This window comes from Ahaetulla prasina, chromosome 2, assembly GCF_028640845.1.
Source record: "Ahaetulla prasina isolate Xishuangbanna chromosome 2, ASM2864084v1, whole genome shotgun sequence".
Classification (NCBI taxonomy): Eukaryota; Metazoa; Chordata; class Lepidosauria; order Squamata; family Colubridae; genus Ahaetulla; species Ahaetulla prasina.
The window spans coordinates 295,933,386-295,947,883 of NC_080540.1; the positions used below are offsets into that span (position 1 = coordinate 295,933,386).

The 14,498-nt window shown below is 45.6% G+C and overlaps 1 protein-coding gene across 2 annotated transcripts in view; it reads right to left on the minus strand.

The window, feature by feature from the left end:
* Positions 1 to 14,498, minus strand: part of PIK3C3 (phosphatidylinositol 3-kinase catalytic subunit type 3) — a 166,183-nt gene that overhangs the window by 85,665 nt on the left and 66,020 nt on the right. For both annotated transcript variants that reach the window (XM_058171421.1, XM_058171419.1), the window contains 3 exons: positions 13,148 to 13,279; positions 5,095 to 5,223; positions 3,079 to 3,148 (listed from right to left, as the gene is read on the minus strand). In XM_058171421.1, coding sequence (XP_058027404.1) covers positions 3,079 to 3,148; positions 5,095 to 5,223; positions 13,148 to 13,279 — 331 coding nt within the window. The remainder of the gene's footprint in view (positions 1 to 3,078; positions 3,149 to 5,094; positions 5,224 to 13,147; positions 13,280 to 14,498) is intronic.

Genomic DNA, 14,498 nt, shown 5'->3' on the forward strand with positions numbered 1-14,498 from the left:
GTGACTCATGCATTTGTTAAGTGAATTGTGTGGTTGTTAAGTGAATCATACAGTTGTTAAGTGAATTGTGTGGTTGTTAAGTGAATCATACAGTTAAGTGTTGTGTGGTTGTTAGTGAATCATACAGTTAAGTGTTGTGTGGTTGTTAAGTGAATCATAAAGTTAAGTGAATTGTGTGAATTATGTTAAGTGAATCATGTGGTTGTTAAAGTGACTCATGCATTTGTTAAGTGAATTGTGTGGTTGTTAAGTGAATCATACAGTTGTTAAGTGAATTGTGTGGTTGTTAAGTGAATCATACAGTTAAGTGTTGTGTGGTTGTTAAGTGAATCATAAGGTTAAGTGAATTGTGTGAATTATGTTAAGTGAATCATGTGGTTGTTAAGTGACTCATGCATTTGTTAAGTGAATTGTGTGGTTAAGTAAATCATGCAGTGTTAAGTGAATTGTGTGGTTTTTAAATGAATCATGTGGTTGTTGTGTGGTTGTTAAGTGAATCATGTGGTTGTTGTGTGGTTGTTAAGTGAATCATGTGGTTGTTATGTGAATGTGGCTTCCCCAACTCGGAAGGTCGTGAATGGGGATCACCCAAACCCAAGAAACTGAAACCGTCATAACTATGAGTCAGTTGCCCGACAGCTGAATTCTGATCACGTGACCATGGGGATGCTGCAGTGGTCGTACGTGTCAATAGCGATCATACGTCACTTTTTCCAGTGCCGTTTTAACTTTGAACGGTCATTAAATGAACGGTTGTAAGTCAAAGATTGCCTATCTGGAGAAAGCAAGGAGCAGATAAACCAGAAGGTACGTATGTGTTTGAAAGAGGATCATATCGTTTTCCGTGTTCCAAGAGGGCTGGCCTCTTTGAGAACGAGAACTTTCAAACTATAGAAGTCCTCTACTTACGACCCAGATTCAAACTTATGACGTTCCCCCTTCCCGTTCAGCATTCATAAAACCCAAATTTTGGTGGTTTGGCAACATGCCTACGTTGATCGCCATTTGCGGCATCCTCTGGTCACGCGATCTAATTCTACAACTTTGTCTAAAAGCCAGCCTTTCTTTTTGACAAAACCACATCTATACTGACTGAACCATTGCTTCGCTTAATGACTGTAGTGTTTGCTTTACAACCTCAGTGTTGTGTCTGCACTCCCCGAGCCGGGCCTCCTACCCGAAAGTGCCTTGGAGCCGGGCCTGCTGCCAGAAAGTGACTTGGAAAGTGAGGGGGAAGGGCCATCAGAACTTACCTCGGGAGCACCAGCTTCCCTGGCTCAGCTCAAGGAGCCAGAGGCAGGCCAGGTGGAGGAGATAACGAGGCCTCCTGACTCTTTCCCCCCAGGCCACGCCTCCAGACCCAGCTGATGGCAATCAGGCCTGGCTGGACCCTAGGTTTCGTAGGCAGGAGAGGAGGGAACAACAGAAGCAGGGGTGGGGCAGGCCTAGGAAGTGCTGAGTCATGGAGCCACACCCCACAGGATATAAAACCAGCGAGGGCTGCTATGCCTCTTCGTAGCAGGCAAAATCAACTGCTTAACTAAGAGCTGAAGTACTGTTTGTTCCTGGGTGACTCATCGGCTTCAAGGGAGATAACAGAGTCACTTGGCAGGCGCTCGCTAGTTTGCTGCCAGAGCTGATAGTGCCGGCTAATGAAGCCATCGCTCGGACGGAGGCAAGCGGGGACAGAACAGTCAGTGTTTACTTAACAACTGGGGTGTTTATTTAACAACTGGGGGTATTTACTTAATGACTGCTGCAAACAGCCCCTTTTACAACTTATGACCATGATGGGAAGGTTCCATTATGGTCCTAAGTCGAAAACTACCTGTATTTTGTTATTCCTCCAAGAAAGGGAGACAAGGAGAAGATGGAGGAGGAAGAGGATACATGTTGTGGTCTGTCAGCAGCCTGCAGAGCTGACAGCGGAGTCGGACAGTGAGGAGGCTGGGGAGGAACATGGGCCAGTCCTGGAGTCAGGGGAAGGCTCAGACAAGGGCTCTGCGTCAGAGGCAGAGAGGGGGCCAGGGCCATCTGGGAGTTATGTGCTGTCGTGTCCCACTCCTCCGCTGACACCGGGTCAGGGAAATCCGAATCAGGCGTGCCTCTGCAGCTCTGCCAAAGTCCTAGCAAAGTCCTCAGGGCAGGCAGGAGACCAGAAAGTGACTTCAGCAAGATATGTTTAGACTTTGCCTGACTCAGAGAATGCCAGAAAGCAGGTCCTTTATATAGGCCATGGGGTGTGGCTCCATGACTCAGCACTTATCCAGGCCTGCCCCTCCCTTCCTTCTGTTGCCTCCGCCTATCAAGTCTTCTGACGCGTGGGTCACTCCAGTCTGCAGCTGTTGGCAATTGACCTCCCTCAGGCTCACATGCTGTGGAGGAGGGGGAGGGGTCTAGTTGCTCTGTTTGCCTGGGCATGGAGCCAGAGCTGGGGGCTGGAGATATTTTTTCTTCTTCAGTCTGTCTGGGCATGGAGCCAGGTCTGGGGCCGGGAGGCATACTAGGACATTCCTCCGTGTTCGGAAGCAGATAAGAAGGCCCCGGCTGCGGTGAGATCGGACAAGACACAACATGTGCTGACTCCGGAGCCTCTTGAGTCTGACGTCAGTGAGGCAGAGGAACAGGGGGAGTCTGTTCCCAGTGCACGCATGCGCAGAGCTGCCAGAAGGCAAGAACAGTTAAGACAAAAGGGACGACTCGGGAGTAGGGCTGGGAGATGATTGGCCCCTCCCATAAGACATAAAGGAGGAGCAAAGGCATGTGAGCCTTTGCAGGAAGCAACATTGTTCATTCTCGTCGGATTAAATTCTGAAGCTCCGTTTTGACTCTGTGTGGCCTTGCAAAGCTAATTGCCAATTAGGTCTTTGGCAGCATGTCAAGGGAGATAAAGATGGGTGCTTATCAACCTTATCCCGAAGGACTGTGGCAGACTTCTGTTGGACTCTTTACAAACTATTTGTGACACATTACGGGCGGTGAATGAACAGAATTCATAGCCGTTGAAATAACAAGAGGGAACAAATTGTTTGCTTTTTACTGTCTCAGGAAGCCTAGATCAGAACAGTATATTCTTACCATGTTTTGTACTTGTAGCCAACACTTTGTAGGGCGTCAACTTCAAATCCAGGTTCTCCTTGCGTAAGAGCTGAGGATAAAAATGGTGATCGCGATGAGACATTTGCAAGCAACAATATAATTCTTTATTAGCAAAGTGTGATTGGACACACAAGGAATTTGTTGCCGGTGCGTAAGCTCTCAGCGTACATAAAAACTGTAATGCGATCAATCATGATCGTAGTCATCATAAAAATACATTCATCCTAAATCATAAGATACAACACTTAAGTGATAGTCATTAGGATACTAAATATGCAATCAACAGATCGTACTAGGAAACTAAATAAAGCAATATAAATCCTAAAAATACAAGCAACAAAGTCATAGTCATAAGAAGATAAGTGACAGCAGCAAGAATTGTATTTGCACAGCACAGGAAGAATGAGGAAATTCCTACAGATGAAAATATAATTTAAAAAAATAATAGAATGTGCAGAAATGGGTAGGTTAACACTAAAAATAAAAGACAATGAAGATACAGAATATTTTTTAAACATGGGGTTTGTTCTATCAACGCTTAAATAACAGAGGTAAAAGTTAAAAGTTGAAAGGTTATTAAAATGTATAAATAAATATTACTATTACTATGTATAAGCAAATTGATAATACACTGTTTACTAAGCACCAATGTAAAAGAAAAATGTATAATATCTACCTATATATATACATGAAGAAGAATAGTAACACAGTCTTACTAAATAGTTTGACAGTGTGGTGGGAATGAGTTGCTTAGCAGAGTGATGGCATTGGGGAAAAACTCTCCTTGTGTCTAGTTGTTCTGGTGTGCCCTATGTACAGTAATGGCCAAAATTGTGGAAACCTTTTGGGAAAAGTACATTTTCTAAAACTAGCTAACTACACCACTTTTTTTTTTGAAGCAGTACCATAAAATTATATATCAATGGAAAGATAATTTAATCAAGAATGTAATGCAATAACTTTTATGAAGGATTTGCTATTAGAACAGCAGTTACAATATAAAGAAGAAAAGTGAAACACGTAGAAAAATGAGATACACAAAAATGATCACCATAGAAAAAACGAGATATACAAAAATGATCCCCATGTCAGTTAATACTTAGTTGGGTAACCTTTAGCATGAATTACAACATCTTCCCATGGAGTGAACCAAGTCTTTTAGTTCTGCAGCTGTTATAATGTGAAACCAAGATTGAATGATGGTTTCTATTAACTGGGTTTTATTGCTGGGTCGCTTCTCACTAACAAGTTTCTTTAGTCGGCTCCATAGATTTTCAATTGGGTGAAGGTCTGGGCTATTCCCAGGCCATTCCAGCAGTGAAATAGGATTATCTTGAAACTCCCCCCCAAAAAAGTGGTGTTATTAGCCATCAAACCTCAAAAATACACTTTTCCCAAAAGGTTTCTACAATTTTGACCACTACTGTAGTGGCAGATATACTGTAACAGAATAACAGAGTTGGAAGGAACCTTGGAGGTTTTCTAGTCCAACCCTCCGCTAAGACAGCACCAAGGACTCCCACAACTTTAACGCTTGTTCAGGATGGGACGGAGTCCTTTCCCATCTCAGTTAAACATTTAATAGATCCCCTCCTCACCTTCCATTTCCCCTTGGAACAAACTAGGTTTGCAAACATGGCCAGGGCTCAATAACTACATCGCAAAATGTAACTACACCGCTCCAATCTTGATTGCAGAAAATATGACTTTAGTAACAGAGTTGTTAATGCCTGGAATGCACTACCTGACTCCCTGGTCTCATCCCAAAATCCCAAAACCTATAACCAAAAACTATCTACTATTGACCTCACCCCATTCCTAAGAGGTCTGTCAGGGGCGTGCATAAGAGCACCAGCGTGCCTACCGTTCCTGTCCTAATGTTCCCTTTGGTTGTATTCAATTTGTATGGTTATTTCATGCTTATACTTATATATATTGTTGTGTTTGACAAAATGAATGGATCGAAATACATAAATAAATAAAAATAAAGGTCACCTTGTCCATCAGCGAAATGATCTGGAGAATGAGCTGATCTTGACGTAAGTCATCCCCGTGTTTGAAGATGACAGGGTAGCTATCCCCGTCTTCGGTCTTGAAGAACAGCTGAGCCGGCATCAGGGCACTCTGATCAAAGAAGAAAAGAAAAGGAGGTCAAACCAGCACATGCGTGCAGGTGTGTGTAGGTGCACACTGGAAACCCAAAGACTAACTGGTCGGCGTACGCATGCCTGTTTTTTGGGCATTTTGGGCAGTTTTTCAGGCCACCTTTGGGGTTGTTTTCAGGCTGTTTTTGGCCGTTTTTCAGGCTGCTTTCCAGTGCTCCGGTGCCCACAAAGAACAGCTGGGTGCATGTGCCCAGAGAGAGGGCTCTGCGTGTCACCTGTGGCCCAAAAACGTCCTGAAAACAGTCTAAAAATGGCCCGGAAAGCAGCCTGAAAAATGGCAGGGAAAATGGTCTGTTTCTTGGCCATTTTTCAGGCTGTTTTCCAGCGCTCCGGTGCCCACAAAAAACAGCTGGCGATGGCGCACATGCCCACAGAGAGGGCCCTGCGTGCCACCTCTGGCCTAAAAATGACCTGAAAACAGCCTGGAAATGGCCCGGAAAACAGCCTGGAAAATGCCTGTTTTTTGGCCGTTTTTCAGGCTGTTATGAGGCTGTTTCCCGGCGCTCCGGTGTCCACAAAAAACAGCTGGCGATGGAGCGTGTGCCCACAGAGAGGGCTCTGCATGCCACCTCTGGCCTAAAAATGGCCTGAAAATAGCCCGGCCACAGGTTCCCCATCACAGGTCTAAGAGGCAACTACTTCCATTGGGTGGAAAACACGGGTCGGTCTCTTTCCCAGAGTACGGGAATCGGCAAAATAAAACTGTACACTTGTAATACAATAAATACAGATCTTGATATACAGCCACTCTTCCATTTGAGGCCGTACTGAGAAGAAGTAACTTAGGACCACTTTTTTGCCACACTGTCGTGTCCCACTCCTCCGCTGACGGCCGGGTCAGGGAAATCCGAATCAGGCTTGCCTCTGCAGCTCTGCCCAAAGTCCTAGTAAAGTCCTCAGAGCAGGCAGGAGACCAGAAAGTGACTTCAGCAAGATAAGTTCGACTTTGCCTGACTCAGAGACTGCCAGAAAGCAGATCCTTTATATAGGCCATGGGGTGTGGCTCCATGACTCAGCACTCATTAAGGCCTGCCCCTCCCTTCCTTCTGTTGCCTCCGCCTATCCAGTCTTCTGATGCGAGGGTCACTCCAATCAGCAGCTGTTGGAAATAAACTTTCCTCAGGCTCACATGCTGTGGAGGAGGGGGAGGGGTCTAGCTGCTCCGTTTGCCTGGGCATGGAGCCAGGGCTGGGACCGGGAGGTGCCCCCTCCTCTTCAGCTTGTCTGGGCATGGAGCCAGGGCTGGGACCGGGAGGTGCCCCCTCCTCTTCAGCTTGTCTGGGCATGGAGCCAGGACTGGGGCCGGGAGGCATACATTCCTCCGTGTTCGGGAGCAGATAAGAAGACCCCGGCTGCTGTGAGAGTGGGCAAGACACAACACACACTTACAACCATTGCAGCATCCCGATGGTCATATACCGTATTTTTCAGAGTATAAGACACTCCAGACTATAAGACGCGTCTACCTTTTTTGGTGAGGAAAACAAGAAAAAGAAATCTGCCTCTGTCTCCCAGCAATTTTGCCTGTTGCAGCAAACTGCCTGTTTTACTTTCGTTTTCGTTTTCAACATAGCTTGATTAGCACAAGGAAAAAAAAAAGTCTGCTCCCAGCAATTTACCTCCTTGCAGCAAGCAGCCGAGACCCGTGCAAAATAGCTGAGAGTCGAGAGGCCGATTCCAACAATCAACTTGGGCTAATTAGGCTGTGCTGAAGCTGAAATGGGCTGTTTCTTCTTGCTGCTTGCTGCAAGGAGGTAAATTGCTGGGAGGCAGAGACCAAAGGGTGGGGGCCAGTGGGTAGGAGGAGCTACATTTGGTGTATAAGACGCACCCAAATTTTCACCCCCTTTTAGGGGGGAAAAAAGTGTGTCTTATACTCTGAAAAATACGGTATGTTCATTGCCCAGAGTTATTTGCAAAAATCATAAAGGCAGGATATAAAGTACCAGTAAACAGATAGACAGAAAGACAGATAGATGAGGAGGGAGGGAGAGAGGGAGGGAGGGAGGAAATTCAAACCATTAAAATTAACAGGCAGAACCTGGGTCCTACTCTTTGTGCTGAGAAATGGAATATAGGGGTGAGCATGTTTGATAATCCTTTTGGTCCTCAGCTCTCTAGGGCTCAAAGAGCAACTACCGGTAGTTCTCTTGAAGTTTGTTGGCTGATTTTTAGTGTGTTTATTGTAATAGCTCGATGTGGGATATTGAAGAAGGCTAGTTGGTTGAAGAAGAGGTTGAAGGAAGGAAGGAAGGAAGGAAGGAAGGAAGGAAGGAAGGAAGGAAGGAAGGAAGGAAGGAAGGAAGGAGGGAGGGAGAAAGGGAATGGAAGGGGTGGGAGAAAGAGAGAGAGAGAGAAAGATAGAAAGAAAGAGAGATAGAGATAGAAAGATAGAAAGAGAGAGAGAGAAAGAAAGAAAGAAAGGAAGGAAGGAAGGAAGGAAGGAAGGAAGGAAGGAAGGAAGGAAGGAAGGAGAGAACGGGAGGGGAACGGGAGGGAGGAAGAAAGAGAAAGAGAGAGAGAAAGATAAAAAGGAGGGAGGGTGGAAAGGAATAAAGGAAGGGAAGGGGAGGGAATGGAAGGGGAGGAAGAAAGAGTGGGAGACAGAGAAAGAGCGAGAGAAAGAGCGAAAGAGCAAAAGAAAGAGCGAAAGAAAGAAAGAAAGAAAGAAAGAAAGAAAGAAAGAAAGAGCGAAAGAAAGAAAGAAAATCTAAGCCAATAAAATTGGCAGGCAGGGTCTGGCTTCTACTCTGGAGAATATCAACATTTGTGTCTTGTATAAAGGAGAAACAGCTTCAGTCATTTGTCTCCTGCATCTTTTTTTGAACATTTCAATGCTACTTAAAAGGGCACAATAATGTGATTGGAATTGAATGGAACGGAAAGGGGTGGGGGTAGAGGGGTAGGCCACAGCCATTGTTTTCTAAACTGGGGGAGGGAACACAAAAGGAGGATAACTTTAAAGCAATTAACTCTCTTCCCTAATTAACTTAGATGGCAATTCCATTTTAAATGCCCTTTCTGAAGAAAAAAGCCTAATTTGTTTAGTTGGCAATTTGTCTCTCATAAAAAGAACAGGAAGAAGGGAGTGGGGGGGAGAGAAATCAATTAGCCTCTGCAAATAAATGTACCGTATATACTCGAGTATAAGCCGAGTTTTTCAGCACGTTTTTTGTGCTGAAAAGCGCCCCCTCGGCTTATACTCGAGCCAAGCCGTTCAGCCCTTCCTCTTGCAGCGAGTCCTTTCTACCGCAGGCAGCTAGCTCTCGTTAGTGCGCATGCGCACTTATTCCTATGTGGACACACGCACACCCCTCACGCACAATTACCCGCGTTAGTTATAATTGTTGACAGCGTTGACAGAGAGGGCACGAGGAGGCGAGGCAAGGCAAGGGACCCCGACCGAAGAGTTATAATTGTTGACAAATACACACGCAGGGAGCGAAGAGTGAAAACCCTCCCGGGTTTCAAGCGAAGGAAGGAGGCGCCTGGCTACACACCCGCCCCTTCAAAGAAATAGCTGGCATTCCTCATGGTGACGGGCGCAGACACACACACACACACACACACACACACACACACACACACACACGCTCGCCCTCCTAAATTCATTTCCCCCACCCCACCCCACCCCTTTTTTCTTGGCTGCTTCTTCTTTTTCTCCTCCCCGGCGCGCAGGCCGCCTAGGGCTCTCCTTACCCAGCCCGTGCAAGTGCGGTCAGCTGCCAAATCGCGTTCCTCTCCTCCCACTGAGGAGGTTTCAAGCTCTGGATTTAAATACAACGAAAGGGGCGCTGGGGCTACAAACAAGACAGGGAGGGAGGGAGGGAGGGAAGGAAAGGACGGAGGGAGGGAGGGAGGTCGAGGAAGCGCAAGAAACTTGTCAGGTAAAACTCAACAGGCAAGGCGGAAAAAACAGGGAACTGGGAAACGCCCCAACTAGGGAGAAAGGAAGGTGGTGTTTTTTTTTAAAAACAAAAGTCCCGAAACCCAGCGACGGAACCTTTTCAAAACCGGCTGCCGAGCCGAGAAGTGACGGACGGACGGACGGCCGACTCATGAGGCCAGAAGGTAGCCCAGCCGCCTCGTCAGGCTTTTCTCAGTTACTGCGGCCCGCTCTCCCTCCCTTCCGTGGCGGTTTAGCAGGGCTGCTTTGGAAGAGCCTTAAACGAGCCCGTCCTCAGCCACCTCCCTTCCCTTCCTTGAGCCTCCAGCTCCAGCAGCAGTCTATCCCGGTAAGAATCCGCCCGTCTACCTTCCCGGAGACTGGCCGGCCCGATCTCCTCCCTTCTCTAGCGGGCAGGTGTCTAGGGCTAAAGAACCTTGAGCTCCACCACCCCTCTCCTTCCCTTCCTTCGAGCCTCCAGCTCCAGCAGCAGTCTATCCCGTGGATCCCAGCAGTCTATCCCGTGACGAACGCCTCCCGTTTGCCTTCCCGAGCCTAGCCGGCCCCGCCTCCCTCCCCTCCGTAGCGGCTCAGCTGGGCTGCGAGCCCGCCTCGGTCGCCCCTTCGCCCGGCCCTTTGCTGGCCTCGCCTGGGCAGGGCTGGGCAGAGCCGGTGACATCACCTCCACCGCCCACCCGTTGCCGTCCGCCGTCCGCCGCCGCCGCCGCCGCTGCTCGCCTCCGTCCCTCCCCTCCGCCTCCTCCAGCAGCCAGCAGCGTGGCGGGCGCTCGGCGCGCAGGGCCGGGCTGGCGGCGGCCTCTCCTGGCGGCAGCAACGGCGGCAGCAGCATCAACAGCACCAGCAGCACCAGCGGCTCCCGCAGCAGCCCCGCAGCCGCCTCCTTCCCGGGCGCCACCTGCATGAGCCACCGCAGGCGACAAGCCGCCCATCAGCATCCAGGAGCACATGGCCATCGGCGTCTGCCCAGGTCCCATCCGCCCCATCAAGCAGATCTCCGACTACTTCCGCGTTTCCCCAGCGGCCTCCCGCCGCCGCTTTGCTCAGCCGAGCCTCCTCTCTCTCTCTCTCTCTCTCACACACACACACACACACACAGAGACTTCTAAAGTGGGTTTAATGATATTAGAGACCCTTATTGCCCTGCCAAAAAAAAAAAGAGCCACCCCAACGTCTATGAAAATTAACCTTCTCTTCCAAGAGACACTGTGCAGGGTATTTTCACTGTTGGTGTGCATACAGGCTTAGATTTGTGCTGGGTTCTTAGTACTTAGAGCACTGACCTTCAGAGGCACCCTGGTCCTTGGAAGCTAAAGGAGGACTCATTTTCATGCTTGCAGTGTTCAATTTGGGAAGGGCATCCAAAGAAGTGGTAGATCCTTGTGTGTCCAATCACACTTAGCCAATAAAATTCTATTCTATTCTATTCTATTCTATTCTATTCTATTCTATTCTATTCACTCACTCATTCATTCATTCATTCCTTGTGTGTCCAATCACACTTGGCCAATAAAATTCTATTCTATTCTATTCTATTCTATTCTATTCTATTCTATTCTATTCTATTCTATTCTATTCTATTCACTCATTCATTCATTCATTCATTCCTTGTGTGTCCAATCACACTTGGCCAATAAAATTCTATTCTATTCTATTCTATTCTATTCTATTCTATTCTATTCTATTCTATTCTATTCTATTCATTGTATTTTGTCAAATACATATTAAATAATTATATAAATATAAGCATGAATTGAATACATAAAAGGAATACAACTAAAGGGAACATTAGGACAGGGACGGTAGGCACGCTGGTGCTCTTATGCACGCCTTACAGACCTCTTAGGAATGGGGTGAGGTCAATACTAGATAGTCTTTGGTTAAGGCTTTGGGGATTTTGGGAAGAGACCACAGAGTCAGGTAGCACATTCCAGGCATTAACAACTCTGTTACTGAAGTCACATTTTCTGCAATCTAGATTGGAGAGGTTCACTTTAAGTTTGAATCTATTGTGTTCTCGTGTATTGTTGTGGTTGAAGCTGAAGTAGTCATTGATAGGAAGTACATTGTAGCAGATAATTTTATGAGCTATGCTCAGGTCATACCAAAGGCGGCGTAGTTCTAAATTTTCTAAAGCTGGGAATCCTCCTTCCCCCTTTTGCACTTTTATTGTTTTTCGTTCAAATAAATATTCATGTTATTTTACTTGGCTCTATCTTTATTTTTTACATTGACCAGTAGCTGCCTCATTTCCCACCCTCGGCTTATACTCGAGTCAATAGTTTTTCCCAGTTTTTGTGGTAAAATTAGGTACCTCGGCTTATATTCGGGTCGGCTTATACTCGAGTATATACGGTATTTCTCAGTTTGATGTGAGCTAGTCCTTGATCTCTCTTGCTTTGAGGACCTGTATCCTGCACAAGTCAAAAAGAGGGCTGTGAAAATATCTACAGACCCCTCATATCCTGGACATAAATTATTTCAACTTTTACCCTCACCAAAACAAGTAGATACAAGAACAATTTTTTCCTGAATGCCATCACTCTGCTAAACAAATAATTCCCTCAACACTGTCAAATAATTTACTAAAAATATATTTCTATTCTTCTTCTCATCCTTACTAGTACCTATCTCTTCCCACTTATGGCTACATCCATGTTGCCTGTATCTTTCAATTTATATTGTTTTGTTTGTTTTGTAGTATGATTTGATAGCTTATTAGTAACCTTGACTATCACTAAGTGTTGCATCGTTCTATTCTTGATGAATGTATTTTATTCTCCTTATGTACATTGAGAGCATATGCATCTGTAGGAATTTAGCACCCACCCACCTCCTAGAAGAATGAAATATTTTAGAAAATATTTAAAAGGCAGAATATATTTCCCTGGATGAGAAATGGAGAAACATGTTTTAAAGACAAAGCAGCTTCCTGACTCCCCCCACCTTTGTCAATGGGTCAAAGGTAGAAACTCATTCGCCCCACCTTTGTCAATGGGCAATTAAGGCTTCAGCCAAGCTCACTCAATCCCCCCACCTTTGTCAATGGACCATCATTTGCAACACAATAGGCGACAGAAACTCACCACATGGCAAGGCTCAAGCAAGCTTGAGAGACAACCTACAACATTACAACCAATCAGGATACTCTTCCTGTGCCCCAGAAAGTTCAAAGCTCAGAAAAAGCATAAAGCCAGGGAGCGCACAGGATCTCATCCCTTTTCTGTTCAGGATCTCAAGCCATGTGATCCTGACCACCATTAAACTATCTTTCCAAGCAGCCTCCATGTTTCCAGTGTCTTTGTCCCCACTTGGAACTGAACCCAGATGGATATTTCTTCCAACACATCAAAGACAAATTCCTTGTGTGTCCAGTCACACTCAACTAATAAAGAATTTTATTCTATGCTATGCTATGCTATGCTATTTCTATGCTATGCTATTTCTATTCTATTCTATTTCTATGCTATGGTATGGTATGCTATGGTATGCTATGGTATGCTATGCTATGCTATGCTATGCTATGCTATGCTATTTCTATTCTATTCTATTTCTATGCTATGCTATGCTCTTTTATTTCTATGCTATTCTATGCTATGCTATGCTATTTCTATTCTATTTCTGTGCTATTCTAAGCTATGCTATGCTATTTCTATGCTATGCTACGCTATGTTATGCTATGCTATGCTATTTCTATTCTATTTCTATTCCTATTATTTCTATTTCTATTTCTGTGCTATGCTATGCTATTCTTTCACACAGGGAAAGTTGAAGCCGTAAACTCTTTTTTTTTCCTAAAGTGATCAAATTTTGTTTTCTCAAATTCTTTCCCTCTCCTTGCAATTCCTCCTCCAACAACTATTCCTAAAACATCTGCAGCGGTGGTGGGTTGCTACCAGCTCGCCCCGGATTTCCACAGACATTGATATATTTACATCTTCCATGTCACACCGACTGCAAGACCGATCCGTCTTGTTACCTTGAACAGAGTGGCTTTCTCGGGAATTATTCCTCTGATTTTCACTTGGGGTTCCAGAGGCAGCGGGATGGGTTCGATATCTGATAAATTCATCTTTTCATTGTCTGCCAGGAGAATCTGCAATTTCTCATTCTAGAAGAGGAAAAGATAAGCAACAAGGGAGAATATATTATATGCAAATAAGAATCCCATTTTTTAAAAAAAAAAAACAACCCACAATTGTTTAATGCTCAGAATTCTTTTTGTTGTTGTTTACATTTATATCCCGCCCTTCTCCGAAGACTCAGGGCGGCTTACAGTGTGTAAGGCAATAGTCTCATTCTATTTGTATATTTACAAAGTCAACTTATTGCCCCCCCAACAATCTGGGTCCTCATTTTACCTACCTTATAAAGGATGGAAGGCTGAGTCAACCTTGGACCTGGTGGGACTAGAACCTGCAGTAATTGCAGGCAGCTGTGTTTTAATAACAGGCTTCTTACAGCCTGAGACACACCGCGGCCCATTGAGCCACACCGCGGCCCAGAATAACAGAGTTGGAAGGGTCCTTGGAGATCTTCTAGTCCAACCTCCTGCTCAAATAGGAGACCCTATAGCCGTGATGGCGAACCAATGGCACATGTGCCAGAGGTGGCATATGGAGCCATATTGGTGGGCAAGCCAGCTCAGCTCTAGAGTGCATATGCACGCTGGCCAGCTGATTTTCAGGCCTTCTGGATCCACTGGAAGTCGGAAAACACACAGTTTCCAGCCTCCGGAGGGCCCCCATGAGGGTTGTGGAAGGCCCGTTTTTCGCTCTCTGCAGACTCTAGAGCAGGGGTGGGCAATTAATTTTTATCAGGGGCCGCATGAGAAGCCTGAATTGTGTCAGAGGGCCACCAACTTTCTTTCATTGTAAAATACTTAAATTAAATATTTTGAATAGCTGGTACTGATAATCAGAAGAATAAAGCACTCTGTAAATATGTATATTAGGTTATGTGAAACTGTGGTCTATTGGTTAAATAAGAAAAACAATTATTGAACCAGTGCAATTTATTTTTTAATTTGTTAATCTCCACAAACAATAACTTGTAATGCTTTCCACCTCATGTTACCTCTTCAGCGAGAATAATCCAGTCTGTTCTGGGCTTGAACAAGGGCATTGAAATCTGGCGGAATGTCTGAAGTGGCTATGCGAAGGACAGCTGAGAGGTGGTCATCAGTCATAGAGGATCTGTGTTTGGATTTGTTGAACTTCATAACTGAGAATGTCTGTTCACATTGATAGGTAGATCCAAAGAGGACTAGGATCCTCTGAGCATGCCTCCTCAGGTGTGGAAAGTTCTCCTCTTTGAGGCGGAGTAAAAGT